General features: G+C 44.3%; 1 protein-coding gene across 1 annotated transcript in view; it reads left to right on the forward strand.

The window, feature by feature from the left end:
* TOM1L1 (target of myb1 like 1 membrane trafficking protein) overlaps window positions 1–25,008 on the forward strand; it is a 57,533-nt gene that overhangs the window by 24,573 nt on the left and 7,952 nt on the right. Inside the window, exons 4-10 of the mRNA XM_083727543.1 lie at window positions 6,071–6,220; window positions 10,392–10,511; window positions 11,572–11,673; window positions 14,721–14,837; window positions 21,220–21,353; window positions 22,748–22,808; window positions 23,576–23,696. Of these exons, the coding sequence (XP_083583669.1) occupies window positions 6,071–6,220; window positions 10,392–10,511; window positions 11,572–11,673; window positions 14,721–14,837; window positions 21,220–21,353; window positions 22,748–22,808; window positions 23,576–23,696 (805 nt within the window). The remainder of the gene's footprint in view (window positions 1–6,070; window positions 6,221–10,391; window positions 10,512–11,571; window positions 11,674–14,720; window positions 14,838–21,219; window positions 21,354–22,747; window positions 22,809–23,575; window positions 23,697–25,008) is intronic.

Raw genomic sequence — 25,008 nt, forward strand, 5'->3', positions numbered from 1 at the left:
CTATATATGTTGGAAGCCACCCAGAGTGGCTGGGTCAATGCAGTCAGATGAGCAGGGTACTACTACTACTACTACTACTTATAATAATTATAATAATAATAATTTTGCTTGATTTGTTAAGCTTAGCCCTACTCTTGGTCCATTAGGCAGGAATGGGATAGGTCATATGACTGAAACCTTGTTCTCTCTCATCTTTATATGTGTTTATGTGTTCATTTAAAAACTCCCCGCACATCAGCTCTGTATATTGTCTTTTCCGTACGCTGGACCTCCTGTATTTTCTGTAAAATACTAATTAGAAAAGGGGATGGCACAGTACAGTTGGCCAATAGAAGAGCATATTCCTAGGAAGCTGTAGAATTGACTCCTTTGGTGAAACCTGTAAACAGACCTCAGGGTTCAGGGTCTACCAGAGTTCTGCAGATCCTTTTCACTCCTGCCTTAGTACAGATTGTTAGACCGCGGTAGCCCAGGAGGCTGCCTCTAGCATCTGCAAATCTTGATGGTGCAACCTTAATTTCCTTTTGCAATTTGACCTGCGGGCAAAATGCTCTTTGCTGAATGTTTGCCGTGTTTCCCAAGGTTTCAGCAACTGGGTTGCACATTTATAGACTCTTCTTCCTTCCCATAAGCTCCATCCCTCTAAACCCCTGTCTTGCCTGGGGAACAGAAACTGCACCATTTTTTTTAAAAAAAGAACTGTGCAAGGTGTTCCTGAAAGAACCTTTATGGTGCAAAAGAAAATAGGGGTTTGTTTATTTATTTATTTTAAAGACTGGTGGTTGCAACCCAGCAAACAAGTGCTGTAACTTTGGAATAAATGACTCCGTTTGCTATTCGGTCATCAGTGGCAGGAGTGGGGGGGAGGGTACTAGTGGGCCTCCGCCAAATGTTCTTGGATTCGAACTCACAACACTACTGACCATCAGCCATGATGGCAGTTGAATCTCACTTTGACGCTGGTCTTCTGTTGCACCTGGCAACAGCAAACTAGCTTAGGGGAGTGCACAGCAGTCTGTGTGGCACACACAGCTCTGACTGCTCCCCTCCCCTCAGTATTTGCCACCCGAGGCGTCTGCCCCCTTGCTCAGGGGACCTTTTCTTCACAAAGCCATTCAGTGTGTAGGACAGTACAGTAACGTGAATGTGTAATTCACATTATACATGAAGGAGCGTCTCCACCCCCATCATTCAGCCTGGACACTGAGGTCCAGCTCCGAGGGCCTTCTGACGATTCCCTCACTGCGAGAAGTGAGGCTACAGGGAACCAGGCAGAGGGCCTTCTCGGTAGTGGCGCCCGCCTTGTGGAACGCCCTCCCATCAGATGTCAAGGAAATAAACAACTACCTGACTTTTAGAAGGCATCTGAAGGCAGTCCTGTTTAGGGAAGTTTTTAATGTGTGATGTTTTGTTGTGTTTTTAATATTCTGCTGGGAGCTGCTCAGAGTGGCTGGGGAAACCCAGCCAGTTGGGTGAGGTATGATTAATTAATTGATTATTGCCATGCTTTCATCCTCACATCAAAATTATCTATCCGAAGACCAGGTTTATGGTGCTGGTGTGACCTCTGAAGCCCTTCTCTGAGGAACTAGCTCTTCATCCGTATCCCATGGCAGCCTCCATACACACTTGAAAATAGCTTCTTGTTTACTGGAGATGATGATTGCTGAGAGCCTACTGATCCCTGTTCGAAATTAGCCAGGCGGCAGGTGCATTGTGCAAGTAGATAAATAGGTACCGCTCCGGCGGGAAGGTAAACGGCGTTTCCGTGCGCTGCTCTGGTTCGCCAGAAACAGCTTAGTCATGCTGGCCACATGACCTGGCTCCCTCGGCCAATAAAGCGAGATGAGCGCCGCAACCCCAGAGTCGGTCACAACTGGACCTAATGGTCAGGGGTCCCTTTACCTTTTTATCAGCCACTTGAGACCAAGTGGAGGTGCCTGAGTGTCAGGATGGTGCCTGACATCTCCACCATCTGGGGATCATTGAATCTTGACTGTTTTCACACACTAATACCACATCCTGTAGAATTCTGTTATATTTATCTGCACAATCAAAATGAATTTCAGGAACCAAATTGCTTTTTTCCCCGTGCAGCCTGAGCAGGAGCAGTGAACAACGTTATAGTTAATTGTTGTCGCTTGTTTTCACTTCCCCCATCCAACTGCCCTGTTCACAGTTGTGAATAATATTCTCACATTATGAATGATCCATCTCACCATTAAGAAAAAGAGGTTGGAATAGGCCAGTATATATGCGGACTGTCTCTGGATCAAGCGACTTTTCTTCTTTAAGTCCTCAAAGTTCTTAACCGAGCTCAAGGTTGTCATCTGAACTAGCCAGATGTTTAATAGAGAATCAGTCACAGTCAGCCCATCATTTGAAAAATAAGACTTTAGAGCCGTCTTGCCCCAAAATGGCAACTAGACATTCTGTTTTGATGACTGTAATCTTGGAATGAGGAGTCATTTGGCAGCTAGCTTATATACCTGAGTTTCTAGAGGAGAGGTAAAGGTAAAGTCCAGTCGCAGACGACTCTGGGGTTGCGGCGCTCATCTAACTTTATTGGCCGAGGGAGCCAGCGTACAGCTTCCAGGTCATGTGGCCAGCATGACTAAGCCACTTCTGGCGAACCAGTGCAGCGCATGGAAACGCCGTTTACCTTCCCGCTGGAGTGGTACCTATTTATCTACTTTCACTTTGACGTGCTTTCGAACTGCTAGGTTGGCAGGAGCAGGGACAGAGCAACGGTAGCTCACCCCGTCGCTGGGATTCGAATTGCCGGCCTTCCGAGCGGCAAGCCCAAGGCTCAGTGGTTTAGACCACAGCGACACCCGCATCCCCCAGAGGAGGGGTAGCCAATATGAAGCTGTCTAGATGTTGTTGGACTATAGTGCTGTTATCCTTGTCATGCTAGTTGGGCCTGAGGAAACCTGTGGTCCAACAAATGGAGGTCTTTGCATAGAAATGAGCTGTCGGATAATTACGCTTGTGGGGTCCCCACATTTTGGATCCATCCTGCAGCTTTCTCTGCATGATGGGCATACCAATCTTGGCTTTAAAAATGCAAACGAGTGTAGTTAGCTTTCAGTAGGCTTCTTCCACAGCATGCTGCTGATCTGCTCACTCCATTCCAGCAAGAAGGCCTCTGCCATTAGGCAGCCAGCCAGCTTCCGAAAAGGTCGTTGAATGTGCCCGATGAACGTTTACATTTTCCGTGAATTTAACAGTGGCTCCAACTCGGTTGAAGACCCAATTGCAGTCCTGTTCTGCAATCAAAATAATTGTTCCTGTTGGAAGTAACTTTCACCAGTTAGTTCACAAATGGGACACACACACACACACACACACACACACACACCTCCATTCAGATGCTTTGCCTAGTTGATATACCTCATTGAAATCAATGACAGGGTTGCACCAATCTAATTGAGTTCAAGATCTGGCCCATTAACTGCATTAAAGGTAAAGGTACCCCTGCCCGTACAGGCCAGTCTTGACAGACTCTGGGGTTGTGCGCCCATCTCACTTAAGAGGCCGGGGGCCAGCGCTGTCCGGAGACACTTCCGGGTCACGTGGCCAGCGTGACATTGCTGCTCTGGCGAGCCAGAGCCGCACACGGAAACGCCGTTTACCTTCCCGCTGGTAAGCGGTCCCTATTTATCTACTTGCACCCGGAGGTGCTTTCGAACTGCTAGGTTGGCAGGCGCTGGGACCGAGCAGCGGGAGCGCACCCCGCCGCAGGGATTCGAACCGCCGACCTTTCGATCGGCAAGTCCTAGGCGCTGAGGCTTTAACCCACAGCGCCACCTGCGTCCATTAACTGCATTAGCTCTCCTCAAAATCAGAGCTTAGCTGTTTAGCCCTCGCTTGTCTAGGGAAAAGGCACTAATCGGAGTTTTGTTCTTAATTCCTTCACATAATTTAAATAAGACTGCCTTAAGTGCACAAGATCTCTTTGAAGCGCTCTCTGCAGGCAGTGGGGTGAGCTGATTAACATGTCTTTCATGCACTTTGGTTTTTAAAAGGCCCCATTCAAGCCAAGGCTTTTTGGCAGATGTGGGTTGCTTGGTTTCTCAAATGGCAGTATACCCCACTCCCCATTCCCCCCCTTTTTAAAACAGTTTTAAAAATGCTGTTTTCAGTTAAGCCTAGGTTAACTTAGTTAGCAGTTAACTTAGAAGAGAAGACTCCCTGGAAAAGACCCTGATGCTGGGGAAGATGGAGGGCACAAGGAGAAGGGGACGACAGAGGATGAGATGGTTGGATGGTGTTCTTGAAGCTACCAGCATGAGTTTGACCAAACTGCAGGAGGCAGTGGAAGACAGGAGTGCCTGGCGTGCTCTGGTCCATGGGGTCACGAAGAGTCGGACATGACTAAACGACTAAACAACAACAAAAATAGTTGTTAAAATTCTATTTTCAGTTAAGCCTAAGTGGTTGGCGTGTGCCCAATGCTCCTATAGCTCAGGCTTTTACTACAGTGAATCCACTTTGAAATATTTATTGGCACTTCAATGTAGATGTAGATCACTCTCTTTGTGTTTCTGTTTGTCCTAGCTTTGCAATATAATAATAATAATAATAATAATAATAATAATAATAATAATTATTATTATTATTATTATTTATTTGTACCCCACCCATCTGGCTGGGTTTCCCCAGCCACTCTGGGCGGCTTCCAACAAAGATGAAAGATACACTAAAATATTGTAATATTGGTACTAGATTTGGGCAACTGCCATAACTGATGAATCGGAATGATCACTATTTAGCTAGGCTGCTAAATTTGACAGCTCTCAGGCCCCTTGCACCACACTGTATATTTAAAGCCACATCCAAGCACATTAAACAGTAATAGCTTCGCCCCAAGAATCTTCACTTGGTCACAAGTGGCTTATAACCAGGTGCAAAATGCACCTGACACCTGGCAAATTGCGAATGCTGCCCTCACAGAACTACAATTCCCAGAATTCCCTGGGAAAGGTGATTGGCTGTTAAAGCACCCTGGGTACTGTAAGTCTGTGACAGGACTAGGGTGTCTGCTCTCTCAGCACCCTTAACGAAAGGACAGCTCCTATGAGTCTTCGGGGAGAGTCATTATCATTGAAAGTGGTGTGAAACAGCTTTAAATGTGTGGTACAGATGGGACCAGGATCAGAGGCCTGATGTGTAGTAGTAGTAGTAGTAGTAATAATAATAATAATAATAATAATAATAATAATAATAATAATATATTATTTATACCCGCCCATCTGGATGGGTTTCCCCAGCCACTCTGGATGGCTCCCAACAGAATATTAATAATAATACAGTGGTACCTCGGGATGTGAACGGGATCCATTCCAGATCCCGTTCGCATCCTGAAGCGAACGCAACCCATGTCCACGTGAGTCGTGTTTCGCTGCTTCCGCGCAGGCGCATGACGTCATTTTTGCTGTCTGCACATGCACATGCGCACGCGGCAAAACCCAGAAGTAACACGCTCCGTTAATTCTGGGTTGCCGCAAAGCAAAACCCGAAAATATTTAACTTGAAGCACATTTATCCCTGGGTATGACTGTAATTTAAAAGCGATAAATCATCAAACATTAAAAACTTCCCTAAACAGGTGTCTTCTAAAAGTCAGATAGTTGTTCATCTCCTTGACATCAAATGCAAGGGCGTTCCACAGGGCGGGAAGCACTACCAAAAAGGCCCTCTGCCTGGTTCCCTATAGCCTCACTTCTCGCAGTGAGGGAACCGCCAGAAGGCCCTCAGAGCTGGACCTCAGCTTCCGGGCTGAAAGATGGAGGTGGAGATGCTCCTTCAGGTATACTGGGCCGAGGCCATTTAGGGCTTTAAAGGTCAGCACCAACACTTCAAATTGTGCTTGGAAACATACTGGGAGCAAATGTAGGTCTTTCAGGACAGGTGCTATGTGGTCTTGGCGGTCACTCGCTGATACCAGTCTAGCTGCCGCTTTCTGGATTAGTTGTAGTTTCCGAGTCACCTTCAAAGATAGCCTCACATAGAGCGCATTGCAGTAATGGTCATGATGGGAAGAATCTTTCTCTCTTTCTCTTTGCAGCTCCTTGACATGTGCATGCAGAACTGTGGCCCGAGCTTCCAGGCTCTGGTTGTGAGAAGGGATTTCTGCAAAGACAGACTCGTGAAGCTGCTGAATCCAAGATTCAACCTCCCTGTTGATATGCAGGAGAAAATCCTGACCTTTATCATGGTAAGTGCTTCTTTTCTATCTTTCCCATTTTTCCAGTGTTGCCAGGGTAGTAAATGGTTCATGAGAGCTGTACTGTGAAGCGAAGTCTCTACTAGTTCGCCTTCCTTTTTATCTTAAGCCATGGTTGGAAAGCAGCAAAGCTATAGGGAGCGTAAGAGTAAGTTGGGCAAGAAGATAGCTGGCTATCGGCCTTGCTTTTAAGCCATTCCTTTGTTGTCCTGTCAAGTTCCTTGGCTGCTGCTATTGAGAAAAAGGAGGGCTTTTGCATAGTGTTAGCTCTGTTCTCAGTGTCTCTATTAAAAAAGCAAACAAAAGAATTGCCATCCTGCCAGTCAACCAACAAAAAGTTGAGTGTCTTTGCTTTGTGTGGGTGGGAAAGCGAGAGTTTGTTTACACCACCAGTTAGCTTGAAATCACAAACCGGTGAACTCGTTTCTGCCATTGACTTGATCAGCTTCAAACCTGTTTGCATTGTGTAGCGGGGCAGCCAGCCTGACTTATCTCCCAGGAATTTTTCCTTTTCCCAGGGATTTTTCCTTTTCCTTTTTTATAATTAGTTTTATTCAATTTTGAAAACTTAAAACACTAACTACAAATTCAATTCAGTGATACCATGGTTCTCAAACTTAATCTGTTCCGGAAGTCTGTTCCAAAACCAAGGCGCGCTTTCCCATAGAAAATAATGGAAAACAAATTAATCCATTCCAGACTTTTAAAAGGAACCCCTAAAAGAAGCAATCCAACATGAATTTTACTATCTAACGAGATCGTTAATGCATAAAATTAAAGCAATAATCAATGTACTATAAAATAAATAAGACAGTATTGTGGATGATGGAAATTAGAATTAAAATTATTATTTTTTCTGACCCGCACTGATGATAGTCATTGATTGAATGGGGGGAGGTCGCTTTTATTCATTTCCGCAGTCACACAATCAATCAGTCAGTCGTCGAACTGGGTTCCACACAGTCACAAAAACAGATTAACCAAAAAAGCCTCAAAAACAAAAACTCAAAAAGCGCCAAACTTAATCCATTCTGGAAGTCTGTTTGACTTCCGAATTGTTCGGAAATCAAGGCACAGCTTACAAGTTGTGACAATTTGCTATGCAGTACAGTGGTACCTCGGGTTACATATGCTTCAGGTTACATACGCTTCAGGTTACAGACTCCGCTAACCCAGAAATAGTGCTTCAGGTTAAGAACTTTGCTTCAGGATGAGAAGAGAAATCGTGCTCCGGCGGCGCGGCAGCAGCAGGAGGCCCCATTAGCTAAAGTGGTGCTTCAGATTAAGAACAGTTTCAGGTTAAGTACGGACCTCCGGAACGAATTAAGTACTTAACCCGAGGTACCACTGTAGGCAAAAAATCAAATGGCACTAGCCAATCAGCCAAATAATAAAAATTCCTACCAGGCCCTTGCTCCAAAGCAGACGACCCCAGGACAGGCATAGCAAGGTCAGCACGAACAAACCCTAAATATATGGAGGGTGGGCGGGTAATCCGATGTGCGCAGCGAAAAGAGGAAGCTAAACGCTGCACACAGGGAATAAATAGCAACCCCACCAACCAAACAATTTTGCAGCATCTCTCCAGCAACAATTGGAGGTGCCCTATCAAATTCGTGTCCATTCATACTAAACCTGCCCAGCAACAGGGGATGTCATGGTTGCCCCCACCGCAACACGTGCTCCCCATGAAGGTGAACCCGCTTTGTTCAAACAAGACCTGAGAGACACACACTCTTTAGTTTCAACCCTCCACTAGCTTCTACGGTTTCTTTGCATGCCATCCACCTACTCTAAGTCATACCCGCCTGAGATCCTGTCAAACTAGACAGGCAAATGAGGAATGAGGAAGAGATAGGAGAGTTGCAGAGTAGCAGAGTTGCGCTTTAATGCGTTGTGTCGCCTTTTGAAAAACACTGAGAATGGGATGAGTTTAGACAGCACCTGTGAATGGATGGGACCAGGTTGTGATATGGGGGGGGGGGGGAGAGCTGAAAGAAATGACAGCATTTTCTTTTTTATAGGGTTGCTGTGTGATGCGTCTCTCACTGTGTATTCCTCCCATTGCTATGCCAACTTTGAAACTATTTATTTCATCGGGTTTCAAACAGGGTGGATTTGATTTAAATCAAATCAATTTAAATCACTAGTCAGCAAGACTCGATTTAAATCTCTTTTTTTGACAGAAAGACTCATTCTTGCTGGTATAATCTTAATATTTACGACCAGATGAAGGTTTCATTTTTGGAATAATAAATTTTCAGAGTAGTTTTTACAGTTCTATCCAAAATTACTGATTTGGTTATACTATTAGAAATACAGTGGTACCTCTGGTTACGTACTTAATTCATTCCAGAGGTCCGCTCTTAACCTGAAACTGTTCTTAACCTGAAGCACCACTTTAGCTAATGGGGCCTCCTGAAGCTGCTGTGCTGCCGCCACACGATTTCTGTTCTCATCCTGAAGCAAAGTTCTTAACCCGAGGTAATATTTCTGGGTTAGTGGAGTCTGTAACCTGAAGCGTATGTAACCTGAAGCATATGTAACCCAAGGTACCACTGTACATAGATAGATAATTATGAAATTATGGTGAGGTTTAATAAGTTAACTGTTTATAGTTTACAACCTTTCTGCTGTACTTTATTGGAAGGAGAAAAATAAACATATCCTTAATAACATTTTAAACAATTTATTTAACTAAAACAATAAAATTATAGCATATGCATCCATGTTTGTTAACTGATGTGGTTCATTTTTTTAAATAAAAAAAACACATCTTAGACTGAGTTTTAGCACACATGAAAAACTTAAAACAAATCCTTATTTCCTGATGAAATATAGCCTTTGGACTATAATGTAACTTAATTAGAAAACTACCTTTCGAAAGATTTTTCCTCCAAAAGCATTTTATTTTAAAAATCCAATTTTAATTAAAAAAAACCCTGATTTAAATTTTAAAAATCTGATTTTTAAAAAATAATTTATTTTCATCCACCCCGGTTTCAATTTCCATTTTGTACAGAATTGCCTCCCAAATTGCTTCACAGCTGTATGCAATAATGCAACTATAAAACTTTTTTAAAGGGGGAGGGAAAACCCATTGCAATTGTTTTTGTCTTATCCCCATTCTGTGAAAGAGAAACTGTGTCAAACCTTTGGCCAATCATATCTGTTTCACTGGATCTGTGACAGACCTTGGCGAATGTATCGTTGGACCAAAATATGCTTTTTGTAAATACAGTCGTACCTTGGAAGTTGAACGGAATCCGTTCTGGAAGTCCAATCGACTTCCAAAAGGTTTGCAAACCTAAGCGCGGCTTCTGATTGGCTGCAGGAAGGATCTGCAGCCAATTGGAAGTTGTGGAACCCACGTCAGACATTTGGGTTCCAAAGAACATTTGCAAACTGGAACACTCATTTCTGGGTTTGCAGCGTTTGGGAGCCAAAACGTCCAAGTACCAAGGCGTTGGGGATCCAAGGTATGACTGTACAGTGGTACCTCGGGTTACATATGCTTCAGGTTACATACGCTTCAGGTTACAGACTCCGCTAACCCAGAAATATTACCTCGGGTTAAGAACTTTGCTTTAGGGTGAGAACAGAAATTGTGCTCTGGTGGTGTGGTGGCAGCAGGAGGCCCCATTAGCTAAAGTGGTGCTTCGGATTAAGAACAGTTTCAGGTTAATAACGGACCTCCAGAATGAATTAAGTACTTAGGGACGTGGATGGCGCTGTGTGTTAAACCACAGAGCCTCGGACTTGTCGATCCGAAGGTTGGCGGTTCGAATCCCCGCGACGGGGTGAGCTCCTGTTGCTCGGTCCCAGCTCCTGCCGACTTAGCAGTTTGAAAGCACATCAAAGTGCAAGTAGATAAATAGGTACCGCTCTGGCGGGAAGGTAAACGGTGTTTCCATGCGCTGCTCTGGTTAGCCAGAAGTGGCTTAGTCATGCTGGCCACATGACCCGGAAGCTGTACGCCGGCTCCCTTGGCCAGTAAAGTGAGATGAGCACCGCAACCCCAGAATCGGTCACGACTGGACCTAATGGTCAGGGGTCCCTTTACCTTTACCTTTACCACTGTATTGGCAGTTGTGGGGGTATGTGTGTATGTGTGGAAACCTTAATTCTGTTTCAGCAGCTTTTCTCTTTCCTTTTAAAAAAGACTTGGGCCCGAGGATTTCAAGGAGGTGTGGATGTCAGCGATGTCAAGGAGGTGTACCTGGAGCTGCTTAAGAAAGGAGTCGAATTTCCATCCTTGGGAACCAACAATGGGACCAAGAAGGTAGGAATGCTCTTGCGGCACTTCCCCGATTGGAAACAGGATATTATCCTTGCAAAATCTGCATGTGTGGCAGAGTTGTGCCGGTTAATTAAAAAACAATAATGCACATTTGACAGAGTGATTTCCATGCTTAGGAAACCAGTCATATGTTTCTGCCTTGGAGCATTTAAAAATCCGAGAGTGGGAGGAATTGTTTTTTTGTTGTTGTTTTTTTGAAACAGGAAATGTCGAGGTTGAGGTGCTTAAAACTGCCCACGAGATCCAGAATCCCAGTTTCATCTCTGTGGGTTAATGCAAATGTAGGCATCCGGATTGCCTTCCGGGCTTTGTAAATTTCCGCCAAAATAAAAACAAATCTCGACACGTGCAGGCAAAGCACAAGGCATATTTGGAAGGTGGAATAGTAAGGAGGGAGGAGTGTAAAATTGGTTATAAAGCACATTATGGGCTTTAAAAAAGAAAGTAAGGAGCCTTTTACTTTAAAATGAGACTGCATTTTAATGTTTTAATGTTGTAGCTCAATCTTGTTTTTTAAGTTGTATTTCAATCAACTTGTTTTTATTATTGGTTGTTAGCCACCCTGAGCCCGGTCTTGGCTGGGGAGGGCGGGATATAAATATATTCTTATTCTTATTCTTATTCTTTTCCAGGCTTCATGGTGACTGGGAAATAACCTCACACTTTCACCTGATTAACTTAGGCACAGAATAGAATGCAGAATAATATTTATTTGACAAGTGTAGTACTAATTTCTCATTTTAAGTATTGTAGAGTATGGAGTTATGTGAGCCCCTAAGCCAAGGCAGCAGTATAGGGAAGTTTTTTTTAAAAAAATGTTTAATGTTTCATTATGTTTATATATATGTTGGAAGCCGCTCAGGCAGCAGCCCAGCCAGATGGGTGGGGCATAAATAATAAAATAGGAGTAGTAATAATAAGAATTGTTGCTGTTGTTAAATAGGGCGTCCCTATTTTCATCGGAGGGTATGAAACAATATAACGGGTTTATGGTTCCCCAAACAACAACACCCTAATATCTTATTGCATTGTGTATCCGCAGCCTTTGCCTCTGGTCTCCACAAAAGCATCATATGGTAGTCCCAGGAGGGGCATTTTAGGATCCCTCCCCCCATCTACAGTCATAACACTGATTCCCGAACAGGTAAAGCGCCACTATTCTTTTTAATATTTTGCAACTCAAAGAGTTCATTGTCATAACCCGCTGGCTTGACAGTGGAGCTTCTAAATCTTTTATTTACTTACAGTAGCTCCATGTTGTCCAACAACAGTGTTTCTCTGAATAGCTTAGAACAATAACCCACCGAAAATGTGATGGCAGTCAGCAGAACAATTAAAAAAACTACATAAACATATTAGCGGCAGCAAGAAAAACAGTACTGAGGGAGCCAGCGTTTGTCCGCAGTCAGTTTTTCCGGGTCATGTGGCCAGCATGACTAAGCTGCTTCTGGCGCAACCGAACACCGAAACCAGAGCAGTGCACGGAAACGCCATTTACCTTCCCGCCAGAGTGGTACATATTTATCTACTTGCACTGGTGTGCTTTCGAACTGCTAGGTTGACAGGAGCTGGGACAGAGCAACGGGAGCTCACCCTGACATGGGGATTTGAACTGCCAACCTTCCAATTGGCAAGGCCAAGAGGCTCAGTGGTTTAGACCACAGCGCCACCCGTGTCCCTTATAAGAGGGTGCCACCAATTTGTTTCTAAATGGGAGGTTTTCAAAGAATATCTGAAAAATAAATATAGTAGTTTAAATTCTGTTGCAGCATTCGAGGAACTTCAGTAATAGTTGCTAGGTAGAGAGAAGAAATTAGATTTATTGAGAATAAGTTTAATTATGAAAAAAATGTGTATTGGCAATAAGTAATTTGAACTTGAAATATGGAATAGACGGGAAGTTGGGTCTTTAGTGTTAAGACCAATAGATGTTTTATTGTTTGTCAAGAAAATTATGCGTCTATGGTTATTTTTGTAATTTGTGTGTAATTTGATACTTGTGGGGTTTTTTTTTGTGTGTGTGTGTTTTCTTGTTTTTTCTTGTTGTATAAATAAATATTTTTTTTAAATTAAAAAAAAATAAGAGGGTGCCACCCCCAAAAAGGCCCTTCGGTCCCTAGCACCTTATCAGACCACTGCTGGCAGAGAAGTAACTCCAGAGATGCTCTCAGAGTCTAAGTAGGTGCAGGAAGATCAAGTTGGACTCCAACTCAAATCACCCCTGACCATTGCTCATGCTGGCTGGGGCAGATGGGAGTTGGAATCCAACAATATGGGTTCCCTATCCCTACTTTAAAGTTACAGTCTCAAGGCTTTGAAAGTTGCAACTAGTGAGTTGGGGGTTATTGTTTTGTTGCTTTTGCTTTAAATATTTACTTGTGTTTTTACCTTGTGATGAAGGGTGGTATATGAATCTAATAAATAATAATTATTAATAAGAAAATAAATCACTTACAGCTGAGCTTTTGACAAAGTGGCACTGCTTTGTGTTGATGTTTGGTTGCCATGCGTTCTTTCTGCAGTGTCAGCACTCTGCAAAAGTTGCATATACAGTGGTACCTCAGGTTACATACGCTTCAGGTTACAGACTCCGCTAACCCAGAAATAGTACCTCATAATAGTACCTCATTTTGACTGTCTGTGCATGCGTGAGCAGCAAAATCCGGAAGTAACAGTCAAAATGACATCACGCGCATGCGCGGAAGCGGCAAATTGCGACATGCGCAGACACGCAGTCGTGGGTTGCGTTCGCTTCAGAATGCGAACGGGGCTCCGGAACGGCTCCCATTCGTATCCTGAGGTACCACTGTATAGCTCTCACTAGATGCCAGCAAAAGCCCTGGGACTGTTAAATTCATTTATGCGCATGCTTGTGTGCATGATTATTTAATTACTCCCCCTCTGTATTGCTGTCTCCAACCAATCCAACACTGCTCTCTGCCAGGGCAGATGCTGGCGGTAGCTGTTATTATTTTTAACTTTTTGTGTGTGCTGTACCAGCTCCAGGCTAGCACATCGCAGGAGCCTGGGTCAGGTTCCTCCCCAAGAAATCACCCGGGTTTTGATCCGGTGAATTTGTTGCCTTCCCTGTAAATACTCCATTCTGGGGGCCTTATGGAGGCTAGTTCTGGCCATCGCTGGTGGTCTGGCATTTTCTGCCACACTCCCAGCCAGTGTCACAGTGGCCTCTGATCTGGGAAAGGAGCATGTTGACTTGACAGCATATTTCTAGGCCTGTTGAAATCAGTCCTAGTGAATTCAGTAGGGCTTACTCCCAAGTAAGCAGGGCTAGGATTGTAGCCCTAGGGTGCAACGCCAGACCCTCCAAGTGTCCCTATTTTCCAGAGGCAGTCCCAGATTTACAGAAGCCGTCCCGGTTTCTAATTTGAACCTGGAATGTCCCGCTTTTCTTTAGGATGTCCCTATTTTCATCAGAGAAATGTTGGAGGGCGTGGAGTTATGCGACCCCTGAGTCAAGGAGATAAGTAACTATATGACCTTGAGAAGAAATCTGAAGGCAGCCCTGTATAGGGAAGCTTTTTAAGTACTTAATTCCTTCCGGAGGTCCGTTCTTAACCTGAAGCACCACTTTAGATAATGGGTCCTGCTGCTGCTGCCGTCGCGCCGCCGGAGCACGATTTCTGTTCTCATCCTGAAGCAAAGTTCTTAACCTGAAGCACTATTTCTGGGTTAGCAGAGTCTGTAACCTGAAGCGTATGTAACCTGAAGCGTATGTAACCCGAGGTACCTCCATATGTTTTTATATATGTTGGAAGCTGCCCAGAGTGGCTGGAGCAACCCAGTCAGATGGGTGGGGTATAAATAGTAAAATAATTACTATTATTATGGAATAGGAAGTTCCTATTTTCACCAGGGAAATGTTGGAGGTTATGCAATGTTTATGCATTCTCACAGAGAATCTGGGTGGCACTTAATCTCTGGTACATTCATTTAGGATTGCAGCCTTAGTTCAGCATTGAATTTTCTAATAGGGGTAACCAAAGGCCCCTAAGAAACTTACAACCAGATATAATAATAATAGTAATAATTTTATTATTTATTTCCCATGCATCTGGCTTGGTAAGCCAGCCCTGCAATAAATATATCTCTGCTGCAAAGCTGGCAGAGCCCAAACCACGACATGCAAAATAATTTTTCCCTTGTGTTTTGCTCCGTTATGGTCCTGAGCAGATTGGAAAGCTGTACAGCGAGCTGGATATGGTAAAGATGAACGTGAGGGTCATGTCAGCCATCCTGAAGGAAAACGTACCTGGATCAGAAAATCCAGATGATATGGAGCTTCTCCAGGTACAGTACACCCTTTTGCTGGGATAGTTAATGAAAAGCAAAGGTGTGTGTGGGTGTGTTACAAGATTGTTATTGTACTTCACCAGATCTTAACCTATTACAGTATTTGTACGAATGGATTCCAAATATCATTGACTTTGTCCATGGAAAGTCTGTGTTTATATGCAAGTTCATATGTTGCAAGTTTGTATAAGTCTTCAATACAGTCGTAGAAGGGAGCTGCGTTTTTATTTTTCCAATTCATCAGTATCAGTCTTTTTGCTGTGATAAGGGCATGGAGAGTCTACTCGTCTTGTCCTTTTGTAAGGTTCCATGTGCTGGGTATATAATTCAAGAGGATATATTGCTCTGTAAACGTAAGGTGGTTCCGCACCGTTCTGTTGATGGTTTCAGTTACCTTCTGCCAAAAACCTTTCAATATAGCACAATGGAAAAACACATGTTTTAGAGGAGCATTATCCCACTGCATCTCCAACTGTTAGATACAGTGGTACCTCAGGTTAAGTACTTAATTCATTCTGGAGGTCCATTCTTAACCTGAAACTGTTCTTAACCTGAATCACCACTTTAGCTAATGGGGCCTCCTCCTGCTGCTGTGCTGCCGGAACACGATTTCTGTTCTCATCCTGAAGCAAAGTTCTTAACTCGAGGTAATATTTCTGGGTTAGTGGAGTCTGTAACCTGAAGTGTATTAACCTGAAGCGTATGTAACCCGAGGTACCACTGTACCTTAAAGAGTAAAGGGACCCCTGACCGTTAGGTCCAGTCGTGGCTGACTCTGGGGTTGCGGCGCTCATCTCACTTTATTGGCCGAGGGAGCCGGCGTACAGCTTCCGGGTCATGTGGCTCGCATGACTAAGCCGCTTCTGGTGAACCAGAGCAGTGCACGGAAACACCGTTTACCTTCCCGCCGGAGCGGTACCTATTTATCTACTTGCACTTTGACAGGCTTTCGAACTGCTAGGTTGGCAGAAGCAGGGACAGAGCAACGGGTTTAACCCACAGCACCACCCGTGTCCTGTTAGATAGCTTAGCTAGCCCTTTTTAAAAAACAAATGTAATGGGGTCCAGTATATTCTAAATCAGACACGGGTGGCGCTGTGGGTAAAACCACAGTGCCTAGGACTTGCCGATCGTATGGTCGGCGGTTCGAATCCCTGCGGCGGGGTGAGCTGCCGTCTTTCGGTCCCAGCTCCTGCCCACCTAGCAGTTCGAAAGCACATCAAAGTGCAAGTAGATAAATAGGTACCGCTTTATAGCAGTAAGGTAAAGGGTGTTCCGAGTGCTGCGCTGGTGCAGGCTCGCCAGAGCAGCTATCTCACACTGGCCATGTGACCCGGAAGTGTCTGCGGACGGCGCCGGCTCCTGGCCTCTAGAGTGAGATGAGCGCACAACCCTAGAGTCTGTCAAGACTGGCCCGTACGGGCAGGGGTACCTTTACCTTTACCTATATTCTAAATATTATTTTTTGTTGTATGAGCCTCAATTTAAGCTCCAGAGACACCCTTGCTATAGCAGTTAAAACAGTAGTTAATGAAAATCTCTTTATAATCTCTTTATATGGTTTCTTAATTGACTTTGTTAGCTCTTTATATTCTTTAAAATTAAATTAAAAATATTAACGAAAAAGAGAAAACACACATGCACACACACAGGGGTTGGGCTATTGACATTCACCAACAAAACCATGGTGAGGAATCCAGATTCACAGCTTGAGTCCCTTTTACCTCCAGCGCCTTTTGATATTTTTTAATGGGATGAATTTTCCACTTTTGTGTGGCTTTTGCTGTGCCCTCATGTGGCAAGATCTGGTACTTGTGGCATGAGGGCATGAGTTTCGCTCTCGTAGTAAAATGCCGGATCTCTCTCGCCACATGAAGGTGCATTTGGAGGAATTAAATCACCACACAAAATCGTTGTGGTAAGCCAACTCATAACAGAAACGGTAGTTGCTCCAGAAAGCCACGTGAGACATGAGACTGAAGAAATGATCTGTGGGAGAGCTGTGTGGCATAAATGCCGTCTCAAGAGCCCAAAGATAACATCATTGGGTTGGATGCAGTCCTAGTCAGAGAGAACCCACTGGAATCATTAGGATGATCTCTAAGTCTGACAAAGGCTAAATCAAACTCATTGTTTCCTTTTTTTTTTTGTCTGCTATTTTCAGTTTCTTTGTACTTATTTATTTAAAGAATTCGTCTATCGTCTCATCAATATCCAGGAGGCAAGTAGTTAATTTGAAGGTGCTTCCTCTTTCCTTCTGTACACTGTAGACATGAACTGTGTACAACTGAGATGTCTAGAGATCTCACATCTTACGGATTTAAAACTCTGAGAAGATACGCTTCACTACTTTGTAAATCTGTGGGAGGTGCTGGGAATCCGTCCATTCACATGGATAAGTTTAGAATCAGCCTTGTTTCTCAAAAGAGATTGAGGTTTTTTTGCTCTTAGTCAGAGATGGGTGGTTTTTTTATATCATAATTTATGTTGTGAACCGCCCTGAGATTTGCAGGTATAGGGCAGTCTACAAATTTAATAAACAACAACAACATTACTTAGTGTGTTAGGTCGACAACAACAACAACGTTAATTAGTGTGTTAGGCTCCCAATATCTGGAAGGCCATCTCCATCCATAGTGACCTTCTCTGGCATTAAGATGTGCAGAGGGGAATATTTTGGTAGCTCCATCACTCTCAGATGTGCGGAGAATGGTGTCCTGGGAAAGAATTTTCTTTGGCAGCCCCTGAATTGTGGAACTATCTCCCCGCAGAGATGCATCCCAAATCTTTATTGTACAGATTTCACTGTGTGCCGAAGATGCAACCACTGTATCCTGACCTGCAGCGTGAAAGGGCTGCATCCAATCAAGTCCTACTCAAGAGTAGACCCACTGGAATTAACAAACCGAACTTGGTTGTAACCATTAACCTCAGTAGGGCTCAGGTGCGCCAACTCCATGGGTCTTTGTTGTCATTTAGTCATGTCTGACTCTTCGTATACCCCATGGACCAGAGCACGCTAGGCACTCCTGTCTTCCACTGCCTCCTGCAGTTTGGTCAAACTCATGTTCGTAGCTTTGAGAACACTGTCCAACCATCTTGTCCTCTGTTGTCCCCTTCTCCTTGTGCCCTCAATCTTTCAAATGTCTGCTAGGACAGGGCTCCTCACCTCTTCCCCAATCTTGAGGGGACACAGGAGGCTGCGCGACATTGGGAGACACTGAGCAAACCTAGTAAGCCTCTCCCAATGTGACAGTTGTCACGCACGCATGATGTCACACAATGCGCAATAATCATGATGTCGGCTCCCCAATGTTGGGCGCCACTCAGTGCTTGTGGTAGGGCTACTTTTGAGTGGGACTAGCATTTGATATAACCCAAGGTATTTTGCTGGATTCATACTGTTTTGTTCGATTTAGAATAGCTCTGCTTGTTTTATAATGTTCATGTTTTCATAACTGTATATTTTGTTGTTGTAACCTGGCCTTGTACCTTATGGTAAAGGGCACTTAGCAAACCTTATAAACGAATAAACAGGCAAGGTCTGCAATCTGGTGAATGGTGATGCTGCCATACGAGTTTTGCAAGTGCCCAGAAATGTTGGGGGGACACGCAGCAGTGACAGCTTAATTTCTCTTGTGTTTTGGGGCGTTCCCAATTTTGATCTGGGGCTATCATTTCTTCCCCACCATGCAGTTTTAAAATGATATAAAGGTAAAGGTAAAAGGTACCCCTGCCCGTACGGGCCAGTCTTGACAGACTCTGGGGTTGTGCGCCCATCTCACTTAAGAGGCCAGCGGCCAGCGCTGTCCGGAGACACTTCCGGGTCACGTGGCCAGCGTGACAAAGCTGCATCTGGCGAGCCAGAGCTGCACACACGGAAACGCCGTTTACCTTCCCGCTGGTAAGCGGTCCCTATTTATCTACTTGCACCCGGAGGTGCTTTCGAACTGCTAGGTTGGCAGGCGCTGGGACCGAGCAGCGGGAGCGCACCCCGCCGCAGGGATTCGAACCGCCGACCTTTCAATCGGCAAGTCCTAGGCGCTGAGGCTTTAACCCACAGCGCCACCTGCGTCCCTTAAAATGATATAGAGCAGTGCAATTAATAACATAATGGCGCAGCCACCTCGTAAAAACAGCCATAAAAAAGAACAAGCCAATTATATGCACTGATTTATTGTAATTTATCTGTAGAAACTCAGTTTCCTCCCACGCATGCATCTTTTATAGGTTGGCTTTTGTTTGTTTGTTCCTTCCGCCAAAGCTGAAGGATTCTTTCTCGGCTATGAATTGCCTGCAGTTTTGTTTTGTTTTTATAAAAACAGCCCATACAACCTTTTCTAAAGCATCTACAAGCTTCTGGCCTTTGGTGATTTGGAGCTATTTTCTAACCTTGAGGCACACCTCAAGGCTGTCGCAGCATCAGGTGTTGTGATGTCATTTGTTTTTTGTTTTTAACGATGAGACTCATTAATGGAGGACATGATGGCTAAACACGAGAACACCATTAATGGTTACCAAATGCTATGCCATAGCTGTCAACTTTTCCCTTTTCTTGCGAGGAATCCTATTCGGAATAAGGGAATTTCCCTTAAAAAAGGGGAAACGTTGACAGCTATGCTATGCACAAGCAATCAGGGATGGGGATACAGTGACCCTCTCAGATGTTACTGTGCTACAATTTCTACCACCCCACTTGACTACTGACCCTGCTTGTTGCGGCTGATGGGAGTTGGGACTCCAACATCATTTAGGGGGCCACAGGCTTCTTGCTCCTGTGATGAAGGATGGCTGTCCTCATCATGCTTTACTTGTTACTTTTCCAAGAAGAAGATGATGATAGATAGATGAGAGAGAGAGAGAGAGAGAGAGAGATCTGCTAGACATAGAGTGGACATCTCCATGTTCAGAGACTGTAGAAGTCACAGTACAGTGGTACCTCTGGTTACATACGCTTCAGGTTACAGACTCCGCTAACCCAGAAATAGTACCTTGGGTTATGAACTTTGCTTCAGGATGAGAACAGAAATCGTACTCCGGCAGCGTGGCGGCAGTGGGAGGCCCCATTAGCTAAAGAGGTGCTTCAGGTTAAGAACAGTTTCAGGTTAAGAATGGACCTCTGGAACGAATTAAGTACTTAACCCGAGGTACCACTGTACTAAATCCTGTTTACTTCTTGTGTTGGGGCTCCTCAGAAGGATCTGGTTGGGCTCCGTAGGGAACAGGATGGTGGTGTAAATGGTCTAGTTCAGTGTTCCCCAACCTTGGGCCTCCAGCTGTTTTTGGACTACAATTCCCATCATCCTTGACCACTGGTCTTGCTAGCGAGGGATGGTGGGAGTTGTAGTCCAAAAACAGCTGGAGGCCCAAGGTTGGGGAACACTGGTCTAGTTAACAAGCTTCCTCTGTTGTGAATGGCCAACGTATAATGTCTTATTGAGAAACAAAGTAGGCCTGTGGCAACTCAACTCCAGATAACCCAAGCAGTTGAGCCAATCTGCAGGACACAGTAGCAGAAAACAGATTTGACCAATTGTCCCCAGGCAACTGCTTCAGAAAAAGAAGACTCTGGGAAGACTCAGTGAAATCAATGGATACGTTAGTCAGTTGCTGGTTTTACTTCTCCGAGTATGAGAATCCTATGCACACACAGTGGCTTGATTCAGACAGCCCCAGCACAATGAAGAAACTCATCTGAAGGATTTCCAGGGCAGATTGTGGAGAGTGCAAAGACTTCTTCCTTCTTTATGGTAGTCGCCGGTATCCAAAAAGAAACCAAGGGAAGAGGATATAGCAGATATAGCCTTCCTTTTTTATTGCATCTGCTTTCAGGGCAGATCAGTGCTGGACCAAGACATTTTGGTGCCCAGGCAAAGACTACACACTGGGAGCCAGTGTGGTGTAGTGGTTCAGAGCGGTAGTCTCGTAATCTGGGGAACCAGGTTTGCTTCCCCGCTGCTCCACATGCAGCTGCTGGGTGACCTTGGGCTAGTCACACTTCTCTAAAGTCTCTCAGGCCTCACTCACCTCACAGCATGTTTGTTGTGGGGGAGGAAGGGAAAGGAGATTATTAGCCGCTTTGAGACTCCTTAGGGTAGTGATAAAGTGGGATATCAAATCCAAACTCTTCTTCTCCTTCTCCTTCTCCTTCTCCTTCTCCTTCTCCTTCTCCTATATTTGCTTTCCCCTTCCTTTCTAAGTCCCAATGAAGGAACCTGCTTCACCTTGCTACATGGAAGGGCTAGCCCTGTATGTGGTCACCAGAACAATGAAGAGCCTCTGATTGTGTGCCTTGGATACAAACAACGTGTATTTGATGCCTGTTGTTTTTGCCTTTCAAATGCTGATAACGAATGTCTTTCCTTTCATCCCTTGGCAGAAGCTCTATAAGACGTGTCGGGTGATGCAAGAGAGAATTATGGAGCTGCTAGCGACTGTGCAGAATGAAGACGTGATCACAGAACTGATACAAGTGAATGAAAATCTGAATAATGTCCTACTGGGACATGAAAGGTAAAGCTGTTCTATATATGCTGGGGACTCGTTGCTTATATAATACACTGGTTGTGCCAGTTTCAGGGGTGGGGAAACTGGCCCTTCCAACTCCCATCAGCCCCAGCCAACATTGGCTCAGCGGTCATGGATCATGGGAGTTGTAGTCCAACAATATTTGAAGGGCTTACAGGTTGCCTGCTCCTGCAATAAAAGAGTTGTGATTGAGCTAACAAAGAGCTTTATCCCCTTGCAGTGTTCCTTGGGAGTAGGCCTCATGTACACTTTCCCCTTCCCCTTCTGCTTTGGAGAGAAGTGAATGTCTCACCAGTGGAACCTATGCTTGGCTGGTGAGCATAGGATCTCATCCTGACCATGCAATATTTGCCTCTCAGCGACTGCAGAGTCTGGCATTCCATTGTTCAGTTCACTTTTCACCCCACAGCAAGGAGCAGGGGAGAAAGCCTCTGACCTACTTTTGATCCCACCCTTGAGAGAGGTCCTTAAGGAGATAATCTCTGAATAGACTAAGTTACAAGTCTCTATTGTGATGCTTATGTTCTTTTCTTTTCTTTTTTTTATAAATTTTATTAGTTTTCATTCAGTTATACATTTTATCCCGAATACAACAAATCATGACTGTTTTGGACTTCCTTCAGCGTCTCTGACAATCATCCATATTTATACCTTTAATACACATTCCCTTCTTTCGTATTGCCATTGTTCCTCCTTACTCCCATTATTTCTAATGAAACTTATTTGTTTTTTACAGTGCCTCTTGAAATCCTACTAGCGTTGTGATGGCTACATTATTTTCCGTGTCCGTTTAGGTTTCTTTTGAGACACAATTCTCTGGAGAGAAGCGAACATTGTTGCTTACCTGTTAATCTGAGTGGCACAGTGCAGTTCTTTCCCTTGGCACATAAATGCTGTCCAAATGTAATGTTTTCATCATAGAATAAATAAATAAGTAATCAAAAGATAAAATAAAAGATAAATAGAAATTGGCCCCATTACTCAAGCGCCCTAGAATAATGGGACCAATTTCTTTCTTACTGTTTTCTCTTTGGCTTGTTTATTTATTTTGAAACAAGCAAGCACCCATTATTGAGTGATGGGGCTAATTTCTCTTCCCCCTGGGAGGGTTTTCTTGTAAGAAGGAACACTGGCAAAAGCTGGAAGCAGGCAAGCTAAAAAAAAATCCACAACTATCTTCCTTGCTAGCTGAGGTTAAAAAAAGAAGGAAGATAACATCCCCTCAAGGTCTGCTCAGAGACTGTGAGCTTTGCCTCCTTGGTGATTCTCAACTGACTGGCCATCTTTGGAATATGGCAAACATTGCACACACATCTTTCTATTGTTCATCGTAACTGCATGGCTTGAAATGCAGGTACTGACTGTACCATTTCATACAGGTTCTCTCGAAACAGAGTGCGCTTCTTGGAGAATCAAAGGATTCAGAACGAAGGTGCAGGGGTAAGTAATTAACAGCCCGTCCTCTAGCCTGGAAAGAGCCTTCTTTTGTTAGGAAAAGAATTCTGGAACCTCTGATGCTGTTAGATTCTTGGGTCTCTTGAGTCGTTTTGCAACGTTTATAGTTCATGCCTTCTAAGTCTAGGCATGTTGACTCAGCAGCAAGTCAGAAGCTAAGTTTGGTGGTGCTTACTCCTAAGTAACTGTGCGTAGGATTGCAGTGCGTAAGATTCAGTGTTCCAAAGAGGACAAAGCATAAATTGCTAGTTCACCCGTTACAGAGAAAGTAGCCAAATCTACACTCTCTCTCTCTCTCTCTACATATATATATATATATAGTCCACTGAAAAGCTGCTGCAAAAGGAAAGCAGGGAAGCGGGGAGGAGGAAACCACAATACCATCCCTAGTGCTTCTTCAAATGACAGCTGTTAAGCTGTCATCTTATACAATTCTTGCAGAAGATAATTCTCTTAATGAATTTTGGCTGCACGTATCTTGAACTGTGAAGTGTTCTTCGGGATCAATGCAAAATTATATCCTGCTCATTCTATTACTTGATCTAAGAACCTTCAGATTTTACAGATATAGCTGGTGAATCATGGATGGTCACACCGATGACTTGAGGAGACCCTTACCACCAGCCAAGATCTGCTTCCATAAGAGAGCAAAAAGGACCTTGTTGGCAATTGCTTGTTGCACACTGAATGTTCAACCTACACCTAAGAGGGAACACTAGGTATAACCTCTGATCTCTTTCTTTCCTCTCAAGGTCAAAGGCAACCAGCCATCGGCTCCTTCGTGTGATTTGCTTGACCTGGCTTCAAGCTTTTCCACTACTGTGCCAAAGCCTGGGGAAGCTGGCCCTGCACCTCCTCAGTTTTCAGAATTGAGTGAGTATGTATGTATATATGTTTTAATGGAATGCTATGAACCTTGTAGGAAAATATGGAAACAGACTTATCCTTGTACAGGTCCCATGGATTTGGACTGGAGAGCTGCAGTATGGAAGATCTCCAAGGTGTCGCACAGGAGAGATTCTTATATTATTATGGTTATTGTTATTATATTTGTACAGTGGTACCTCGGGTTACATACACTTCAGGTTACAGACTCCGTTAACCCAGAAATAGTACCTCGGGTTAAGAACTTTGCTTCAGGATGAGAACAGAAATCGTGGTCCGGCGCCACAGCAGCAGCAGCAGGCCCCATTAGCTAAAGTAGTGCTTCAGGTTAAGAACAGTTTCAGGTTAAGGACAGACCTCCGGAACCAATTAAGTACTTAACCCAGAGGTACCACTGTATACTGTTCTATACCTGTAGCTCTCAGGGTGATTCACAACATAATATAACATTATAAAAACCACAAAATATATGATAGAAACAAATACAGTAATCCCCCCTCCACAACGTATTTTAAAAGGGCATTGGGTGTCAATGAGCCAAAGGCCTGGTTGAAGAGGAACGTCTTTGTCTGGTGTATAATGTAGGTGTCAGCCAAACCTCCCTGGGGAGAACATTCCACAAATGGGGAGCCACTACAAAGAAGGCCCTTTATCCTGTTGCCACCCTCTGGACCTCTTGTGGAGGAGGCACATGAAGAAGGGCCTCAGAAGTCCGGGAAGGTTCATAGAGAGGCAGTCCTTGAGGTCGTGCGGTCCTGAGCCGTTTTATAGGTAAAAATCACCACTTCCCTCTTATTATTGTTAGGGAAGCGTTCAGTGTTAGAAAGTCTCTGCTTTGAAATCAAGAGGCCCCAATTCAATTTCCAGCATCTGCATGCAGGGCCAGGAATATCTCCTGTGTGAAACCTTGGAGGTCTGCCTCCAGTGTAGATGGAGCTAGATGGACCAAGTGGTCTGATTTTACATGTTTTGTTCTCAGATGCATTTCAGACACCATACTTAAGAGATGCAGACTGTGACCCAGAAGCCAGAGGCACACACATGGAGGCAAAGTACAGGCAGTTCCACCTTTGGGTGTTTGGGATCACTAGCATTGTTCCTGTACGCATCAGTAGCCAAAATTCTCCACTTCGCATAGGGAACTCTGGCTTAATCGAAGCCAGAATCTTTGCGCCAGCGCTGGTATATGAAGGGAGGAAGCGAGGGAGGAGTGCTGAGTCCCAACACACATTACCAGCTTGGTGAACCGTGGCTTATAAAGCCAGGAATGATCATCTGAAGAAGGCTGTTGCGAACTGAA

The sequence above is a fragment of the Podarcis gaigeae genome (genome assembly GCF_964106915.1).
Source record: "Podarcis gaigeae genome assembly, chromosome: 2".
Lineage (NCBI taxonomy): Eukaryota > Metazoa > Chordata > Lepidosauria > Squamata > Lacertidae > Podarcis > Podarcis gaigeae.